Source organism: Trachemys scripta, chromosome 2 (genome assembly GCF_013100865.1).
Source record: "Trachemys scripta elegans isolate TJP31775 chromosome 2, CAS_Tse_1.0, whole genome shotgun sequence".
Classification (NCBI taxonomy): domain Eukaryota; kingdom Metazoa; phylum Chordata; order Testudines; family Emydidae; genus Trachemys; species Trachemys scripta.
The window spans coordinates 34,952,806-34,973,368 of record NC_048299.1 but is presented as its reverse complement, the minus strand read 5'-3'; the positions used below and the strand labels follow the sequence as shown (position 1 = coordinate 34,973,368).

Here is a 20,563-nt window from a genome sequence, read left to right as displayed (position 1 = left end):
CAGCATGACTCTGGCTCATCTTCTTGAGAACCTTTAACAGCAACAATGTTGGTGAGATACACAGAGAAGTCTTTTCATCCAGGAGACAAGAAACGCATCTCCTATGAATTAGGGATCGAAACCTCCCTCTGTAGCAATACCCGATGCATTACAGTTGATATAATACTTGCATGCCACATAGTAAATATAGTGACAGAGTCTTCTATTCGATTAGCAGTAGAAAGTGTAGATAAGGATTTTTGACAGTTCTCAATTTCAAAGGATTGATGTGGAGAAGCTGCTCTTATAGTGAGTATTTTCCCTGTATCTTGGGAGGTCCCAGATGTAAAAGTGGAACATCTGATGTTATCACTACAGTATGGGGAAACTGCAAAAAATGGAACACTTGTGAAAGTTTGGTCATGTAAACTAGCATGCTGCACTACAAAGATGCAAGCTGATGTGTCCTAGCAGTTGAAGACAATATCTTACTGTTACTTGAGGACTGCCCTGAATCTCTGAGATGAGATTCTCTGGTGAGAAAAATCTGCTGGATGGTACGCTTTGCCTGTTACGGCATCCAGGGATGATCCTATGACATCTAGATGCTGTACTAGAGTCAAAACCGACTTTGAGGTTGATTTGAAGTCCCAGGCTGTGAAACAAAGAACACATGATCTTTACTGACATTAACACTTCCTGATACAATCTGTCCCTGAGCAACCAATCATCTATGAATGGAAAAACAATTATACCCAATGTGTGAGAGTGACAAGTACTGCCAGAATCTTTGAAAATACCCTCAGTGCTGAAGACCGGCTGAAAGGGAGCACACCGTATTGGGAGTGCTTGTTTATTAGAAAACGAAGAAAGCTTTTATGTGAAGGGTGACTAGTGACATGAAAGTGTGCCTTGTAGGTCAAGAGTTGCGAACCAACTTCTAATGAAGGAATTATTGCTGCAAGGTTTACCATTCTAAATTTCTGTTGCTTTACATATTTGTTTAGAGCGCTGAGGTCTAAAATTGGCCTTTTGGGGAATCAGTAAATACTCTCCTTCCCATGCTGCACAGGAAATGGTTCTATTGCTCCTAAATTTGGAAGAGAGGTCACCTCATGCTCTAGCTATCGATTGTCAGAGGGTCCTGAAGAGGGACAAGGAGAGGGAACGTATAGGAGGAATAGATTTGAAATGGATAGCGTTACCAGATGTTATGGCTTCCAAAACTCATTTGTCTGATGTTATATGCTCCCATGCATCCTGAAAATGGGAGAGGTGGCATCCAAAAGGAGGGAGAAGGGCAAGATGTTGCACCTGTAAGACTTTGTTGGTTGGATAGTTGAGACTCTCAACCAGGGGTTTCCAAACTGTGGTATGCATACCCTTGAGGTACACAAGACATCTCTGGGGGGATGAGGAAGAAATTGTGTAATGGTGGATTTTATTTATTATATTTTCATAATACGCTACTCAGATGAAGGTTTAAAACTAGGTGGAAATTTGTTATATAAAATACAGTACTTAATTTGCAATGAACACGGATATACAGAGACACGGATGTACAGAGCCCTCACCTCCAATCACTGTACAGCATGGGTTCAGTTGCTTAGGAAATGTCCAGTCTAACTGAGCTCAGAACTTGGGGGGAGGAGGGGGCGGTTTGGTTGTATACGTCCTACTATAACTATATCTGTACATAACAGTGAAATATGGACTGATGGCTAAAGACCGATAGCGTTAAGAAGAAAACACAAAGTATCAGTGATGAGAAGGGTAGGGGTATATGGGAAGCTGGTAGATCTAGAAGAGGGTATGCAATAAGAAAAGTTTGGGAACCTCTGCTCTAGACCAAGCCATCAAAACTAGAATAGGTAGGGGAACCCCACACTGAAATTTGAGAGTCTAATGAGTTCTCGTCCACATTCTCTAAGGGGGGAGACAGCTGTTCGGCTTACAGATTAGATGAGGGCAAGTGTGGTGCTCTATGTGACAGAGGGATCAGTGTCCGAGAGAGTCTGGACACTGAAAAACCCTCAGCCCTAGTTAACAGATGATACCCTAAGGATCTGATAATATCTTCCGAGCTGAAGTATCTAAACTCTTGAAGTACCGATAGTATCAAAGATTGGACTGAGTGGGAACGTGTGGAGGATAGCTTCGGTATCGATGCAGCTGGTACCGAGCACTTGATATGGGATTCCCTCAATACTGTAGGTAGGTGAGCAGTCTTTGGTACCATTGACTTTCTTGTTATCAGTACAGAGCGTTATTCAGTGATGGGCTTGGTCTGTTCAACCCGGTCTCTGCCACTCTGCATACAGGTATCCACACTCAGTACCGAATGTGTCTTAGATAACTGACTCCTCTTCACCTCTGTGGTACCGGCCTCACTCAGAGCCTTGGGACCAGAGGTTCCATAGCCTTCTTGTGAAACTGTGACCGAGAGCTTCTTGGAGATTTACTCCTTACCTCCTTCTGCTTAGAGTAGGGTGACCAGACAGCAAATGTGAAAAATCGGGACAAGGGGTGGGGGTAATATGAGCCTATATAAGAAAAAGACCCAAAAATCGGGACTGTCCCTATAAAATCGGGACATCTGGTCACCCTAGCTTACAGGCAGATATAGATGAGGACTTTGGTTCCGTAGATCAGTTGCTCTCAACTTTTCCAGATTACCTTACCCTTTTCAGGAGTCTGATTTCACCTCACTTAAAAACTACTTGCTTACAGAATTAGACATAAAAATACAGAAGCGTCACAGCACACTATTACTGAAAAATTGCTTATGGTCTCATTTTTACCATATAATTATAAAATACATCAATTGGAATATAAATATTGTACTTACATTTAGTGTATAGTATATACAGCAATATAAACAGGTCACTGTCTATATAAAATTTTAATTTGTACTGACGTTACTAGTGTTTTTTATGTAGCCTGCTGTAAAAGTAGGCAAATATCTCGACGAGTTGATGTACCCCCAGGAAGACGTATGCATACCCCTGATTGAGAACCACCTCTGTAGATGTACTTACTGCTGTAGTACTGCCTACCTCTCTACTAGTCTGCGGTGACCGATGTCGATGTAGACAGGGCACTAGCTATACCAGGAAGTCTATGTGGAGGGGATACAAAGATGGACATAAATCTTGCTCCATCATTAGGAGATTAAACTTAATTTCTCTATTTGGGGAATGGGGGGAGATCTACCCTTGAAGAAAGTGCAGATCTTGCATTTACAGGGCATATGCATATCACCGAGACAGCAGAGGTGCTAGGAGTGTCCATCACTTATCGGAATAGTCTCCTGACAGAGAGGCACCTCTTGAATCCTGAGAACCCTGGCATTCCCAAACAAATAAAAATGTAAGCCTAGAAGGGGAAATCTCTTAACTACATAAATAGCTCTATGAACAAAAAGGTGTTTTTTAAGAAAAGGAAAAACAAAAGGAAAATTGTTCCAACAATTATAATACTGTAAGGTAGAAAAAAAGCTAAATATTAGAGAACAGACACACAGCAGACTATCTTGGGCCAAAGGCAGCTGAGAAGAAACTGAGGATGGTTTGCCTGTGCAGCCCCATATATCCTAGGAAAGGGACACAAAAGTGTGGGCTGCATGCATGGGCTGAATGAGCACAGCTACAAAAAATCTCCAAAGACACAGGGCGCATGCGCACCTGAAGTGGAACACCCACCGGGCGCTACTTGAAGAAGACTTTGCTCCCAAGTATAATGCTCAGTGAATGCAGCAAGCCATGTGGTACCTTTTAGGATTTCACAGATCAAGACACTTCAAAAACATACCCTGAAAGCCCTCCATAAAGCTGGTATAGTATGTCAGCATGTCATCTAGTACTGAGACATTCCCACAAGAATACAAAGTCTAATTCATTTAAAACAATATCTGAACAGAGATTACTCCCTCATTGAACCTGTCACTAGATACCTTAAATAACCTTGGAAACTTGCAGACAGATGAACTCCTTGCTCCCTCACCTTAGGTGTGCTGCCCCAATGGAGCTGTAGAAAAAACAGAAATAGAGCACCTCGTATTGTGATTGTTGCCCATAAGAAGTGCACTACTCCCCATATGTAGCCATGTTCTAGATTTAAAAACATACATTTCAACATGAGCCCCTATACCAGAAACTCAGAATTAGATATTATCTTTCTTCAGTCTTATGGTCAACATGGTGGTGCATAAGTAGACACATATCCAAGGTATAAAAATTGTTGGTAACAACATCTGTAGTTAATATTGCCCAACAATTTCTACAGTAAGCAATTTTTCTAAGTTTTATAAAACTTTGCCAAATTTTAACAATTTGTACTGAAGTTTTCCCATGCTTGTTTTCTAAAAGAAAAAAAATAAATTCAGCTGAAGGTAGGAAGTGTCTGCAGAAAAAACAATTCAGAAGGTTCTTCTGACAAAGAGATGTAGTTGGGTGTTCTGTCTAAACCTTATCGCATTCTCATCCAGAGGAATAGATAGAAACTAATTACCAACTCCTAACATTCCTCTGCTATCTAGTAAGTAGTTTCGAAAGCCACTTGCAAAACATTGCACTCCCCTCTACTGGTTGGTCCATGTAGAGGATAACAGCCTACTACTGTGGCCATTTACTCCATTCAAGAAGTAGAGGTCTGTGATATAGGTCTAGAAGTTCTGGTTTATAATCTTATTGATGACCCATGCAATGGATCAATATTGTTTCACATGATGTCATTTGTTTTCTCAGGGCTGGCCCACACTAAGCCCCCAGTTCGAACTAAGATATGCAACTTCAGCTACGTGAATAGCTGAAGTCGAAATATCTTAGTTCAAACTTAAAGGTACTTACTGCGGGTACACACACAGCAGGCAGGCTCCCCCATCGACTCCGCCTACTCCTCTTGCAGAGCAGGATTACCGGTGTCGACGGCGAGCACTTCCGGAATCGATTTATCGTGTCTAGACAAGACGCGATAAATCGATCCCAGATCGATTGCTTGCTGCCACACCAGCGGGTAAGTATAGACGCACCCTCAGTTTGCCTTTTTAAAGGGGAACTAGGAAATAACTTTCTTCTGTATTGTTTGTATGTAAAGGTTGAAAAACAAGTACTCAAAAGTTTGGAAATGCCAGAATGAATGTCGCTTGTGCACTATTAATTCAGCCCCCTTATGCAAGTGACTTGTGATGCAGTCTTTAATTACATGACCACACACAATTTGTTCTACAGGATCCCAACTTCACTCGGTGCATCTGGACAGTGAATGAGGCAGAGAGTAACAAGAACAGAAAGGACATTACAGTGTCAGAAGTAGAGCCCCGCGCGGATACAAAATTTGTATCCGCATCCAATCCGTGAGCAGCAAACATGGCCTGCAGGTATAAAGCAGATATCCGCAGATTTGCAGGGCTCTAGTCACAAGAGACTAGGACCCAAGGGAGCTGTGTTCTATTCCTGGCTCTACCACAGACTTTTTAGGTGACTAAGACTGCCAATGCATTTGCAAAAAGGGGGACAAGTTAAGGTTTCATGGACAATGTTGCTTCTGGCATTTCTTAACTTTTGAATACTAGACTTTACAGTCTTATCATTCAAGGTATTATATACAAAAGCTATCTAGACTCAATAAGAGACATCTCCATGGTATCATATATAGAGATCTTTGTTGATATTTTTGTGGGATGCTAGGTCAAAGAAATGGGTTTTGTATTTTAGCCCTTCCTCATAAAAGCAGTAATTTGAATATTATGCCTTAGTAGAAATGCTACCTCTATAGTCTTACTAGCCTCAACTGAACTTTCATCCCAGAGTCCACCTATCATAAGTGAAGAAGGATGTTTTGTGCAATATACTTGCCTGTATAGAGGCTCTAGGCACGTGCATAAACATTAAATACCTGTTAATACCCAAGTGTTGTAAAGCAATTAGGGTTGCTACACAACACACCTGACAAACCCACAGAAGTAAGGAAGTGAAAAGTTAAGGTGCCAAGGAGTACTTGCCGTTTACTCCTCCAACCACAAGCACAAACCTTACCACTATCACAGCTACTGTACACCAGACTAAGCACAACAAGTTTAAATCTGTTCCTCTTTTCCACACACCACTTTATCAAATTATTCACTCCTCACTCTCACGCCATTAGTAGTTGTAGATGTTTGATGTAGTATTTGGCTGTGTTGGGAGAGGGTAGTTTGGTAAAGGCTTGTTTGCAAAAAGTCGGTCATGGAGAGTAATGCAAGGCTGGTATCCCTAGGAGGCAGAGTAATACGTCATTCAGAGTCCTTTACTGTTATAATTCAAGGCATATCTTACTGAAAAAAGTTTACACATTTCAGACTCAGAATAGAAATATTGTCCAACAGCTAATAATTATTCTGGCCTGTAGTATAAATATCCATTACACAACTACTGTATTAAGTGAATTATATACCAACGATGCACTATACATAAACAGTTACACTGTGGCTGTACTGCAACATTCAATGCAATATGGCAACATTGTTTCTGAAAAAGTGAATTAAGTCCATATGCTAAGCTTCACGTGTACTTTCAAACAGAAGCCATCTGCATTGTGAGCACAACTAAAGTGAACAGTAATCAAAACACACTAAACATAGAGGATCCCAACACAAGACAAAGAGGCTTTGTCTATCATCTTTCAAACTCTGCTTCGTTAGAGATATGCAGACGAAAATTTTAGCTTCTAATACTGAAATAAGCTTCCTGCAAAAGGATTTTTGTTTTGTTTTATTTTTTGTCATCATACACACACAGAAGCATTGTGGATGCAATTTTACCCTATAACTATGGAATAGTGAAATTTAGTTATACATTAGAGCCATTTCACAGCGACTTAGAATCAGTTTTGAATGCCTTTGAAATTTAAATATTTTGTATCAGTATTGAATATCTACCAACTGCAGACATATACCTAATTTTTAACATACTAAGTAGACACCAGGAACAAAATTTCAGAGACCACACTTAATACTAACACTTCTTGCAATTCACCTGTGAAAGATTCAGTGGCTGTCTATGAAGCATAACAAAGAGACAGAGTGTGCATTTTTTAAATATAAAGATTCTGCCCTATGATTTGTGTATCTGCATCCTATTAAGATTTAGCTTGATCCAGCCAAAAAGCCAATGTGTTATATGCCTTGCTTGTCATTAAGATGCTGTAAACTCATTGGTAGGGCCCCACCAAATTCAGAGTCCATTTTGGTCAATTTCATGGTCATAGGATTTTAAAAATCATGAATTTCATGATTTCAGCTATTTAAATGTGAAAATTTCACAGTGTTTTAATTGTAGGTGTCCTGACCCAAAAAGCAGTTGGGGGCTGGGGGTCACAAGATTATTGTAGGGGGCTTGCAGTACTGCTACCCTTACTTCTGCGCTGCTGCTGGCAGTGGCGCTGCCTTCAGAGCTGGGCCGCTGGAATGCGGTGTCTGCTGGCTGAGAGCCCATCTCCGAAGGCAGAGCCACCACCAGCAGCAGCGCAGAAGTAAGGATGGCACGGTATGGTATTGCCACCTTTACTTTTGTGCTGCTGCTGGTGGGGTGCTGCCTTCAGAGCTGGGCGCCTGGCCAACAGCCGCTGCTCTCTGGTCACCCAGCTCTGAAGGCGGCACAGAAGTAAGGGTGGCAATCCTGTGACCCCACTAAAATAACCTGCAAATACCCCCACTCCCGCAACTCCCTTTTGAGTAAGGACTTCCAACTTAAGAAACATTGGTCTCCCCCGTGAAATCTGTATAGTATAGGGTAAAAGCACACAAGAGACCAGATTTCACAGGGGGAGACCAGATAGGCTGCAATGTGTTTTTCCTGGCCGTGAATTTGGTAGGGCCCTACTCATTGGGCAGTTTCTAGTCACAATAATCTGAAGCAAATCAGTAAAATAAATAGCTCTGCCATGTGTGCCAGTATGATGGTCATCAAAGTTTCTGGACCTCAAGTTTTCCAGGATATCTCATAAGGATTTGTGATATTTCTCCATGCAAGAGACCTAGGGTTTGCTCATTTATATCTTTGATTTAGTTGACATGTATGCAAAGCCTCCCAGTAACCATGCCCCTTGTTGTCTATGTGTCAAGTGACTCAAAAGTATAAATTAAGATTTCTGTAAGAAGTGCACCCCCAAGAGGTGCACAAAATTTCAAGGCAATCTGAGTAACTTGTGTTTTTTTAGAGCACTTAGAAAAGCCAAGCTTTACGCAGAAACCTGAACATTAACTATAACAGAACTGGCATTCTGCTATAATTATTGTTATATAAGAGATGTAGATTTTAACATCCTCTCCAAGATTAAAGAAGAGCTAAATATCTTTAGATTTTGTGTCAAACAGATGTTTTATGTGGTATGCAGAAAGCATAAGATACTTAATGAAAAGGGAAGTCCTCTTGTAAACGGGTATAAGATTTAGAATAGATTCCTTATACATACATGACCACTCTCTGCTTCTAGGCACCTCACATGCACAAGAAAACACGTTCCATTGTCCACAAGCAGCTCTTATCACTACAAAAGGTGACATGAGGCAGTCCAAAGCTTTACAATCTTAATTAGCACTGTTCACCATAATGGTGAAGCAGGATTCCATTTTAGAGATTGACATATTTTGCAACTTGCAAGCCAGGAATGGCCTTGCCTATAGCTTGATCTAAAATTAATTGTGAAGTTTGAGGGAAGCCTCTGAAATGCCTACAGAAAGTTAGGCTTTGTTTTTGTTGTGATTGCTGCATCCACTAACAGCTCTGTAGTCAGCAAGAATAGGAAACATAGGGGGTGAAGAGACTGGATGAGGAGCCAGGAAAGTGGGAACTGGAACTGGCTGGGCAAAGAGAACGGGACTAGGTCTAGGGGAAGGGACAAGGCAGATGAGGGGCAAGCTTGGGAAGAGTGGGCAGAAGAGTCTGTGTGCTCAATAGAGCACACTCCCCTCCAGAGCCTTAAATGGAACTCAAGAATCCCAAGTCTTTCAGCAAGTATCACTGAGACCCCCAGCAAAGTGTATCTCATCTTCCTCTAGCGCTGGTCCACAGAGCGAGGAAACTATTGCATTCAGTTACTCTGTTAGATCAAGTGGCTGAGGTCCGTTTGGTGAATCTAAAGACCAACCCTGCTGAAGACTCATGCAAGTGCTAATATGATGTCACCTAGATAGAATTTCTGCTTTTGCAGTTTGCTTTTTTAAAAGTCTAGCAAATTACCCAGAAAAAAACTGAACATTAATTTTTAAAATTCAAGAACTGAAAAGTTAAGAAATGCCAGAATGAAGGTGCCTGTGCAACCTTAATTTGTCCCCCTAGTGCATAAGAATTATGATATAGTCCAGTTTTTCTACAGGACCTCTCCCAATTCAGTGAACAGGATGGATCTACTTTGAGATGCCGAGCACCCACCCCTGCAACTTAAGTCACTGGGAGCTGTGCTTTGAAACTTATATACTCGATCATAAGCTGGTTCGTTTATAAGCCGACCCCCCCCCCCAAGATAGATAAGTAAAAATGGAAAATTTTTATGACCCGTTTATAAGCCGACCCCATAATTCAGGGGTCAGCAAACTTTGGCTCCCAGGCCAACAGGATAAGCCACTGGCGGGCCAAAATGGTTTGTTTAATCTCGAGCGTCTGCAGGCACGGAGGTAAACCTAAGTAAACAAAGTGTCCCTGCGCGCCAGCTGCTTACCCTGACAGGCAGGAACAGCAACTGGTAGGGAAATTTTTTGGGGGGGGGATAAGCTGGGGGTCAGGGGAGTAGCCCATGTGACCACTCCCCACATGACCCCATCCCTAGCCCAGGACCCCCACACTCTCCCCATCCCATCCCTTCCCACCCTATCTGGGGAGGGCCAGGGGAGAATGTCTCTGGCATGGCCGCAGCCTGCTCGGGAGGAGGGGGGGGGGCCGAGCGGCACGGCTGCAGCCTGCCAGCCCCGGAGCTGCAGCTGCTTCAGAGGCTGGGGGGAGAGCAGCATGGCCAGAAGTGGAGAGACTCTGGCCCCGCCTCTTCCCTTCTGGCTCTGCTGCCTCTCCTTGCTCCCTCTGTTGGGGGGAGGGGCTGTGTCCCACCTCTCCCTCTATACCCGTTCATAAACCGACCCCCTTCTCTGGTGCTTCCCTTTTTACTAAAAAATTCGGCTTATGAATGAGCATATACAGTACTCTGAAAAAAATCAGATCCTAGGCATCTGAATGGGGCACACAGAATTAGTGGATTCTTTTGACCATAATCTCAGTGCCTCTGCTTCCCATCTGTAAAATGAGAATACTACCACCCCTTCACTCCACATGGACTCAGGTGCTATTGTAATGAGCACCACAGAAAAGCCAATGCAGAAATTAATAATTCCATCTTCAGAGCACAGTTTGAATAGGGTTCAATAAATAAGGCCTAGGGCCACACATTGAACAATGAGAAGACAAATATTGAATGACCCTTCCATCATCCTGTAGTGGGCACAAAAGGTGTTACACAGAGGTCATTAGGTCAGGAATATGAACAAAGCAGCTAGGAAGGGCACAAGAGAGAAATCAGAGCCCTTTCTCCCTCTCAGATAGGCAACAGGAAGCAGAAGCTCCCAGGCTCAGACAATAAGCAAAACCCGGACCTGTGCATAAGCAAGTAAAGTTAATCCTTTGTAAGCATGCCTACACTGCTTACAAGTCTTTGTAACTTAACTACCTCAGCTGAAACAAGCCATTTAGCATTTTTGAACCAAACTAAAGAAAGTCCAATTCTTATTTCCAGTATGTTGGGGCCATGCCAGAGAAGTGTTCCAGACAGAGGTACTTGGGTCTTAAAGTAGCATGCCATGTTTTATTTTTGTCTTGTTCCCACTCCATTTTTCATGTGGCTATAGGCCAAGTCACACTTGCGCATGCAGCTCTGTTATATACAACAGAAGTTTACAAACAACCATTTTAAAATATAAACCAATCTGCAGCTGATTCCAGGCTGGGCTACTGCTGGACTGAACAAGACATGGATGATACTGGGGAAGAAATGCAAGACATAAGTCAGGAAGGAGTCATGACACTGGGGCAGGGACCAGCAAGAGATGGAGGGGCACATGGGAGTATTATCCAAAATTAATAAGCCCATAAGAGAGGGCTGGAATGAGAGAGTTATACCTGGGTTGGACATGGGCTAGTACAGGAAACTTAGTCATGAAGACTAACTAATGTCTGCAATGGGGAGCCCCGCTTTGGCAGACTTCGTAAGGAGAGTTAGAGCAAGTCTCACCTCCTGCAGCACTTTGATAAACTGATTTTTTTAAAGGGGGTGGGGGGGGAAAGAGAGGGAAATATTCTCAGACTGTTAAAGAGAATTAAAGTTGAAAAAAATGTTTCAAGAGACTCCAGCTAAAACTCTAGAGGTATTCTTTACAAGAATTCTATACTTTTAAGAACCAATGTTGAAGATCCATAAGGGACAAATAAGGGATTTGTTCAGCTCCCCTCTGCCATATAACCCTTCATCCATTACTACTCTATGAAACACACACAGCCCACACAACTATCCAACCCTAACTTTGCCCCTTGAAGTCTGGTATCAAGTATAGTATGGAGAGAAACATCTCTCAAGTTTGAATCAGCTCTCAGATTATTTTCTGAGTCACAGACTGCATGGCATACATTTAAACTATAAAGCCCATGCAAAGTTCTAGGTACCAAATCAATTAAATTTACAATAAGTTACATGGCAACTTCTGCTGGAATACAGTGAAGTGGGGGAGGAGAAAATCTAATGGTTGCTTTGTTAGAGGGGGGGCATCTAAAAGTACATGATTGGTTTAGAAAGAAGCCAGAGTACAAAGCAAAACCAGGTGGGGATAAGAATTAAAAAATTAATATAAGGCACTAAATTCACTCACATTAGTTTTTCCCCTTAGAAACCGTAGGCAACCCTTAAAAGCCAGGAGAAAACCATACAATTATAGAAATTTCGACTAAATCTTTCAGGACCAAAAATGTATATAGCTTATAGCTTTATTTATAACAATCTTTCCACAACTTCCCCATAAGCCACTCTGGAAACATCTCTATTGACAATTTTACCCCTAGCCTGCAAGTAACTCTTGCTGGTAAACAAAATATAGATTCATCTAACATTAAAACAGCAAGCATACAGTAACTCTATGCATCAGTAGCCTGTGGGACTCAGTCCCACAAGATATTAGAGGCCAAAAGGATAACAGGATTAGACACTTATATGGGCAGTGAGAAAAGCCAGTTACATTATATAGGATTTAAAGAGCCACCCAAATGAATAGGAGGGATATAAACCCTTCTGCCTCAGAGTATAAGACAGCCTCTTACTGATGGACCTTAAGAAGTTTCTTCCTCTGGACTGTTAATTCTGTACCATGCCATTTTGGGTCTTCTACCTTCTCTACAGCATCTGGTATTGCCCTCTATCAGAGAGAGAGAATTACAAAACTAGATGAACCACTAGCATGAACCTGTAAGACAATTCCTATGTTCCTTATTAACTTGTTTGCTCTGCTAAATCCTGCCTCTCCCTGTAAAGGTTAATAAGTCTGTTAAATTTAGAAAATTGTTCTCTATTTCCTATGTCAAGTGGAAAAAGATCAGCCCTTGCAACATTCTAGTTCATAAACACAAATTACTAGAGACTGAAACAGCTTTCCCACTGATCTACTTTAAGACCGATTTTGCTAGCTCTTCCTGTTTCACACTTACTGTGCATCTTAATCTTTGTGTGTTATCACAGATGCATTTGGATTTTAGAGGAGATTATTAACTGCACAACATTTCTGCAGCAAGCAAATCATGTATGCATGGTCCCCCTTTCATTAACTTATGTTGGGTATCCTTTACTGAATTATCAGTCCCATCCCTATTCCTTCAGGAGTTTCCAATACCTTTCACGCAGCAGAAGTCAAGTTTCAGGTCTGTATTTTCCTGGTTTCCCCCAGGACGTAAGAGCCGAACACTCTCCAAGTCTCTTGTGGTGCCTAGAGCATAAATGAACTAGGTTTCCAGTAAAGGCTTTCCTGTTTCCTTTGCTATTTTCTTCAGTATTCTAGGATTTAGTGTATCTGGGCATGATGCCCAGTTGACTTTTTTTTATAGTTCTAATTGCTTTATTAGCTGCTTTATTACCTACACCCGCTGGTGTAATCAACCACATTTTATTTCCTCCTGTCTCCCCTTGGAAATTCTTCGCCTAGTGTCTTCTAATGTCTGCTTCTTTCAAAAATACTACAGACTTTATTCAAGTCGATCATTAATATATTTTGAATTCGCATCCAGTTCTTCAGCTTCTAGTCTTGCCATTTCCTTCTCTTGAGAAAGCTACTATTTTGACAACTACAACAACAGCATTCATTGCTGCTATGAATAATAGCTACACAGTTGCTACTACAGTTGGTATGCCTGGCCCTTCCCTCCTCTGAACAGATATTTCTTGAGTAATCTGTGGTGCAGACAGCTGATGCCAAAAGACAAAATGCTGCAGATTTAAATCATCAGGTGTTATACTTTTTAAAGTAACGATGAAGACTGTTTAAGGAAAGGGGAAGAGGGATCTCTCTACTCAAAACTGGATACAAAAAAAAAAAAAAATCAGCTCAAGAAGTGAAGGGATCAGAAGCATAGTGAACCATGATAGCAGCCGTACTGCTCATCTCACATCCGCTCCTATAGCCTGTTTGGATTTGAGGGGCAAGTGCTGCTACTATGTGTAAATGAGTACTTTAAAACCCCATCTAACAAAGTCTTTATTCAAAGACTACAATTGAGTTTTAGCATTTTCTCAATCTTCCCATCATCCTTCCCGATATTGTAGATATCTAATAATCTCGTTTCTATGTTGTTTTCCTAGTGCCTAGGGGTAGGGGGGAAAGATTTTATGAAACAAACTGCAATTCACCTTATAAGCCTATTTGCTCAAAATAAGGTATACATTAAACCAAAACAAGGAGCTTACAATTAAGTAACACCGCCACTGCACATTGCCTATATACCAAGTGGTGCAAAGGAGTTAGAATGCAGCTAGGATTTTCTGTCTGAAAAGAAAACTGCAGATTGCTCCATCCAAATTCTTAAACACTGCAATCAAGACAGGAGACAAAAGTAGGGCAGCGAGCTGAAAAGTACCTGGGAGTGCTATCGGGCGTCACCAAATCCCAGCTGGCAAAAACAACCACTTAGTACAACGGTTCTCAAACTGTGGGTCAGGACCCCAAAGTGGGTCACAACTATTTTAATGGGTCGACACGGCTGGCTTAGACTTGCTGGGGCTTGGGTTACAGCCCCTGGCTTGGGGCTGTAGCCCTTAAGCCTCGGCTTTGTTCCCCCCCTCGCCCGGACTGGGCTCGGGTTTTGGTTCCCCCCACCTGGAGCAGGCTCAGGCTTCAGTCCCCCCTCCACCTGAGGTCATGTAATAAATTTTTGTTGTCAGAAGGGGGTCACGGTGCAATGAAGTTTGAGAACCCCTGTCCTAGAAGCTACCAGCCACCAGCATAAATTATAGTAGACAGAGGGTCATTCTAACTTCATCCTGGCACCAAACCAACCCCCAGCAGCTCTGGGAGAAGATACAAAGGTGGCATACAATCACCTTGGCCCTCCACCCTTCTCTCCCATGCCAGGATAGAGGCTTATTTGTTTTAATAGCATAACCAAAGTCATCTTTGCCATTTTCAAGTGTCCAACTCCAACAGATAAGGTTACTCCTAAATTATGCACATGGGGATACATGAAACATGGGACTTAAGTTATCATTGAGGCTACCATGATTGGGACATCAAAAAAATCTCTCACCTGGAGTATCAAACTCCATGTTTTACTCTTCTACTCCAATAGGCCAAGTTTCATTCAATAGCATATTTAATCTGCAATACTCCAAATAAATCAGTTTTTAGCATTTTGAAATGAGCACAAGTGCTCTCTCTTTCTTGCTACTTGAATATTCTGGACAATGTTTACATTAACTTTAGAAAAACTGTTTACATTACTTCAATATATTCAACTGCTAGTTTCCCATCACATCTCTCAAGTACAGGCATGTTGAGTCAAATTCAGTCTAGTCACGCATTTGCACTATTGAGTAGCAACTTTCATATTTACTGTGATTAGAATGGAAGAACCACCTACTGAATTCACCTGTAAAGAACAAAACAGATTTTTCAGCCAGCTTTAAAAAAAAAAAAAATGCCTACCTTCCAGAAGCTCCCCCCCCCTTAAAAATTCATATCTACATCAAGTAGCCCTGCTTCTCTCTCCAGTCACCAACTACCTATTCTTTCCATCTAGGCTTCTAGACAGTCTAGAACTCTGTTTTCTAATAGGCACCAGAACCTGAGTACTCTCATAATTTCCCTTTTTACTTTAGATCAATTTTCATTTACAGATTCAGATTAAACCTTGATGTTTCTAGCATCAGGAGATTTTCAGAACATATTGTGGTTTTACCAGTTCAAAATGACAGAAGACCAAAAAAAAGCAAGCACAGATCCAGGGGAAAAAAATCCTGCTTAATTTCAACCCCCCTCCCCCCCCCCCCCCCTCCCCACCCCCAAGGGAATGGAAATTCACAACTATACCTTAGTAAGGCACTTTGAACCTTATTAATAATTAAAACTCATCACTATGCATAAGTAGTATTTCAGAGCATTTCTTATAACACCCCCCACCCAGTTCACACTACCCTCATTGACTCTGATTTCATTAAATATACTCCACATTGTCAACTTCCTTCCCCTTTCAGTTTTTTCTTGTCTCATTTATATTTCAAATACAGAATACGGTGACTGCTTCACATATTCTCTCCTTTCTTTTTGTCTTCTATTATACTTTCTGTATTGCAGAATCTCAAAATCTGGCATTATTCCTTTCCTTGTTGGTTGATGTACATATTTAGTATAGAAAGCAGATCGAAAACAGACTGCCAACACTTACTGTCAGTCTTATTTCCTCTAATTAATGTAATCTATTCTGTGTCTGGTTAATTAGTCTCATTACTATCACTATGGACTTCACATTCTTTTAAATATTTTTATATCAGCACTCATTTAATATAGTCCAAGTCTTTCGTGGTTTCCAGTTTATTCTGTTATTAACTGACTCTAAAGTATCTCCAACCTCTGTCCTTGATGAATCCAGATATTCCCCCAGTTTCTTTCAGATCTCTTATGAGCTGCCAAATTGTCATAATCTTGGCACTGTAGTACAATTGCTGAAAGCTACCTTTGTTACTTTTCTGTGCAGGATAAACCTCAAAGTTCCCCTCATCAAATGTCCTTTTGCTTCAATATTGTCCAAGATGAGAAGTCATTTAAAAATTCTTCCTCCTCTATTTACATAAAATGCAACAGGCTAGTGTGGATATAAATTCATTTTATTCACTCTAATCTTTATGAGTTTATCCTTCTGTGACCAGATAATGGGAAAATTTGTATATCATGCATTCATGCTCAGAACCACTTCCTGCCAACAAAGAATCATACACTTGTCACATAAAACTCACTGATTATTTTAAGTAAGTTTACTGCTAAAACACTGATATTTCACTTGAGCCCTAGTCAAGTTTTTAGTTTGTTATTTTCATCTCAAAGTAGAGAACAATATGTTACACTGTATCCTCTTGTCCAGAATGCCTCATACACAGAAAAATAGTTTTCACAATGGAAGGAAGTTTCTCATCTTTTCTGCATTTCATACAATAGTTCCATATTATGCTCTAAAGTCTTGCATCATACATACCAGATTTGTCTTACATGTTCTATAACTTCACAGAAATTTGCTTCTCATCACTAGAGGCACAGTTCCCTACATGCCACCTCACTCTTGTATCTAGCCAACTGACAGCACCTCTGCTCTCTGGTCTCTTCAGAGCACATGAAACAAAGGACACTGCTAGGAAGTGAACTGTTCATGTCCACAGTCACAGAATTCACACGTTCAAGTTATTTGGAGGTGGGGAGCAGTAGCGAAGAGACATAGAATGTGAAGAACCTGACAGGACTGCAGCAGTGGAGAAAGGATTCAACCTTATTTCCCCATTGTTGCACCTTAGGAAGAAAAACAACACAGGTGGTGAATGAGAAACCGCAAGAAGGAGAGGCGTTTTTCCCCCCCCCCAGAAGGAAAAGAGGGCAATGAACAGAATGAGAAAGATATGTGGGACAGAATTAATTTTAGAGCTATGAAAGAAATGAAGAAAGAGGGAGAAAGGAAATGAGCAAGATTTACTAACCCATAAGTTATTTGCACTTAGATTTTACTATATTTCCCTAACAGATAGACAAAAGCTTTAAGCTTGAAGGAAACATAATTCAAACTGCTCTATAACAGCATTTGATGTGTCATACGTGAAGTTGTCTTGTTTGCTACTTACTTTACTATTAGAGTGGGGGTGGGAGACACATTTTGGTCTTTTCTGCTAGGACTAGTAATAGTGACAAAAGGTAACAGATACTTGCTCCTCCCTTACCTGTCCAATATACAGGATGCCACCAAATACAATTGTCCCTCAGGAAATCTGCAATCTATTTTCTGATCTGCCACCAATTTCTTCTATCTTAAGCATGTCACATAGTCTCTGTGAGTTAGTTACTTTAACTGTCTCCATGGAGATAATGAAGCTTACCCACCATTGTAAAGAAATCTGAACCTACAGATTTTCTTTAAAAAAAATTCATCAGGTTTGTCAAGTCTGTTAAATGGTGTATGATCCAATGATCAGATTGTTGACTGAGGACTATAGTTTGGGATGAGGCTATTGACCTTTTCATAATTTTCTTTAAAAATCCTTTTGTTTAACTTTACAAAAAAAGCAGGACCGGAGGGGTTGGGTGTCATGGCAAGGAGAGTCTGTTTTTTGGTACAGTAGTAAGACTGCCTTTATTGTTGTATGGAAACATCTGCTTTTATCCAGTGATCTCAAGCTATATCTCCTATTAATTAGTTGCAAGAATACCAAAGCATCAATTGTGTGACACTCCATTAATAGAGAATATCATGTTTGACAGTACAGAGCTAACATAACCAATAAAAAACTAATATAGAAGACCAAAAAGCTTTTGACTTTACTCCCCAATGTCTGGATTTAGGTGATCTTTAGACTCTACATCATTAGCCTTCTGCATTAGCTATTTAAAGATGCAAAGCTGTGTCCTGAGTCACATAATGCCCCATGCATGTGACACCTTCATTATTAGGCTCCCAATTTTAAACACTCACAAGCCACAGTAAGTTTTTATGTATCTGGCTACATTAAATTCCTTGACAGCATGTAGTTATAACAGCATATCACCTGCAGAGTATGACACTTGGCAAATGTTGCCATTTGGCAGTTTTACCATCTCAAGAGCACACAAAAAACCTTTTCAACCTCAACAAAAAACAAACATTTGCTTAAACTGTTTTTGAGGTACCAGAACTCAAGATGTTAAAAGCATATAATTGCTTTTATTACCATAGTACATCCAATATGCACGCTTCTTAAGAACAGATCTTGTTGGGAAGGTACAACAGCCCAAATCATAATGAGAAATATTGGGACTTAATGGACACCTCTACTGCTTAATACATTGCATCACTGATCAATGGGACACAGACTACCTCAGGCACTCATGATCAGCTATGCAGTCACCTTTCCTTATCTGGAGAAAGGTTTAATGCAGACATTAGACCCCAGTAGTCTCACGTTTTAAACAATCGTCACAGTTACACAATGGGGGAGGGATGGGAAGGTGAGACGTGTACATAACACACACAGCCCCTGAAGACCTCAAAGCCATGAGAAGCGAAATAGTTTTCGCCCACCCGGCTGCTGCAGCAGCAGGACAGATCAGGGACGATATGCATGCAGACATGCAAACTTTTATGGCTCTGCCCAGCCCCAGTGATCATGTCTCAGCTTTCCTCCTCCTCCTCCGTATAATCAGATTAATACCGCACGGGTTCCGCTCCACAAGCCGCTATCACGGATTCAGACACAGGGCACTGCAGCACTGCAAGCCGGCGGCGCTTCCCCAACTTCCCCAGCTCGCTCTCTGGCTCAGACACTAACACCCGTGCTTTCGAGGCGGGGGAGGGAGGCTGCACTGGCTGCGGCTAGCGAGCCTCCTTCACCCCCTCCCCTTTCCAGCAGCCGCTTCTCTGCTGCTGCCTGACACTCACCGCGGCTCCGCGAACCGCATCCGTCCCCAGCAACGGCGGCGAAGCCAGCGGACTGGCAGAAGAGCCCGAGCCGATCCCGCCACCGCGCTGCCCTGCGCCACGGCCGGTCACGGTAACTGCTGCGAGCCAGCAGCCCCACGGCGAGCGGCGCAGCCCGGCCACGAGAACGGCCCCGGCAGCTCCATGACGCCCGGAGCTCCCCGCCAGCCCGGCACGGGGCGCCGCACACCCGCTGTCACCCGCGGCGTCGCGTCCCGCGGGGACCCCCGAGAGGCGCCCCCCACGCAGGAGGGGGATGGATGCCCCGGTCCCCGGCTGCCTGGGCGGGCAGGGGGCTGCGGAGGGGGCGAGCGCTGGGGGAGCCCGGCGCAGGGAGGGAGGCCGGGGAGCCCCGCACTTACCGAGTGGTTGACCCCCCACATGAGGACGCTGAGCAGCGGGTCGCTGGCCCGGAACAGCTTCACTTTTTGCGCCACGAAGTGCTTCTTCTTGGTCTTGGTCTTACTCGCCATAACGGACACGATGTTGCCGGGGGCCGCCATGGCGCAGCCGAGGGGAGGGGGCGGCTCAGCGCCCCGGGCCCGAGCGGAGGAGAGGCGGCTGGCGCTGCACGGGGGTGGCGGGCTGCCTGCCGCGGGATGCCAGGCGCATCCTGGCCTGGCCGCCTGCGCCGCTCGCTGAAAGGGCCCCGCCTCCTCCCCGGGGCTTCCTCCGCCTGCCGCGCTCTGCGTCAGGCCGCCCCGCCCCTGGGCGGGAAGGGCTCAGGGGGCAGCGTGAGATTCGGCTCCCTCGTTACCAGACCGCGTGCGCGGAGACAGCCGGGCATGCGCACTGGCAGCAACGAAGCCTCTCTGCCTTCACTGTGCTCTCAGGGTCCGCTCCCCGAGCAGAGCGGGGCGGGGGCGGTAACATCGAGCTAAGTGGGCGGTGGAGGGAAAACCCCGTTTAATAAAAGGGGGAAGGGAAAGGCTGGGGAACGGCAGCTGCCTTCCCTGGGCGGAGCGGGGCCCGCTGTCTCCATGTCACGGGGGGCGTGTGTGGAGCCAGCCCGGCACCCAGCCTGGTGAAAACTTGCCCCGCCACCTGCCTGAGCTCGGCGAGCCCGCGGAGCGCGAGCTGTCACCGCACCGCGCTCCCCAGCGCCTCCACCCGCCTGGTGGCCTCTAGAGCGGGCATCGAACCGGGCGAGCGGTACAGCGGCCACCCGCTGCCCTGAGACACGTGGGCGTGACACACACGGGCTGCTCGCACCCAGCCCCGCCAGCCCCAGGCTTTCGGGCACGGTGCGCTGCCCTTACTGGCAGTCAGCCCCATGGGGCTTCTTTACCCTGAAGATCCATCAGCTCTCTGGTGCCGAGTCTAAAGATCCTTCCTGTGGAAATGTCAGTTTGCCTCGGCCGTGTTAAAAAATAGTATTTCCCTGT

The 20,563-nt window shown here is 43.4% G+C and overlaps 1 protein-coding gene across 2 annotated transcripts in view; it reads right to left on the bottom strand.

Annotated features, from left to right (window-relative positions):
- PIP4K2A (phosphatidylinositol-5-phosphate 4-kinase type 2 alpha) overlaps positions 1-19,841 on the bottom strand; it is a 199,203-nt gene extending 179,362 nt beyond the window's left edge. Inside the window, exons 1-2 of one of the 2 annotated variants that reach the window (XM_034760283.1) lie at positions 19,541-19,660; positions 3,932-4,005 (exon numbers count right to left, since the gene is read on the bottom strand). Coding sequence is in view for 1 of the 2 variants with exons in the window: in XM_034760282.1 (XP_034616173.1) it covers positions 19,541-19,681 (141 nt within the window). In the remaining variant the exon portion in view is untranslated. Of the gene's footprint in view, positions 1-3,931; positions 4,006-19,540 lie in introns of both variants that reach the window. The other variant, XM_034760282.1, reaches the window with a different exon arrangement.
- Between the last annotated feature and the right edge of the window lie 722 nt (positions 19,842-20,563).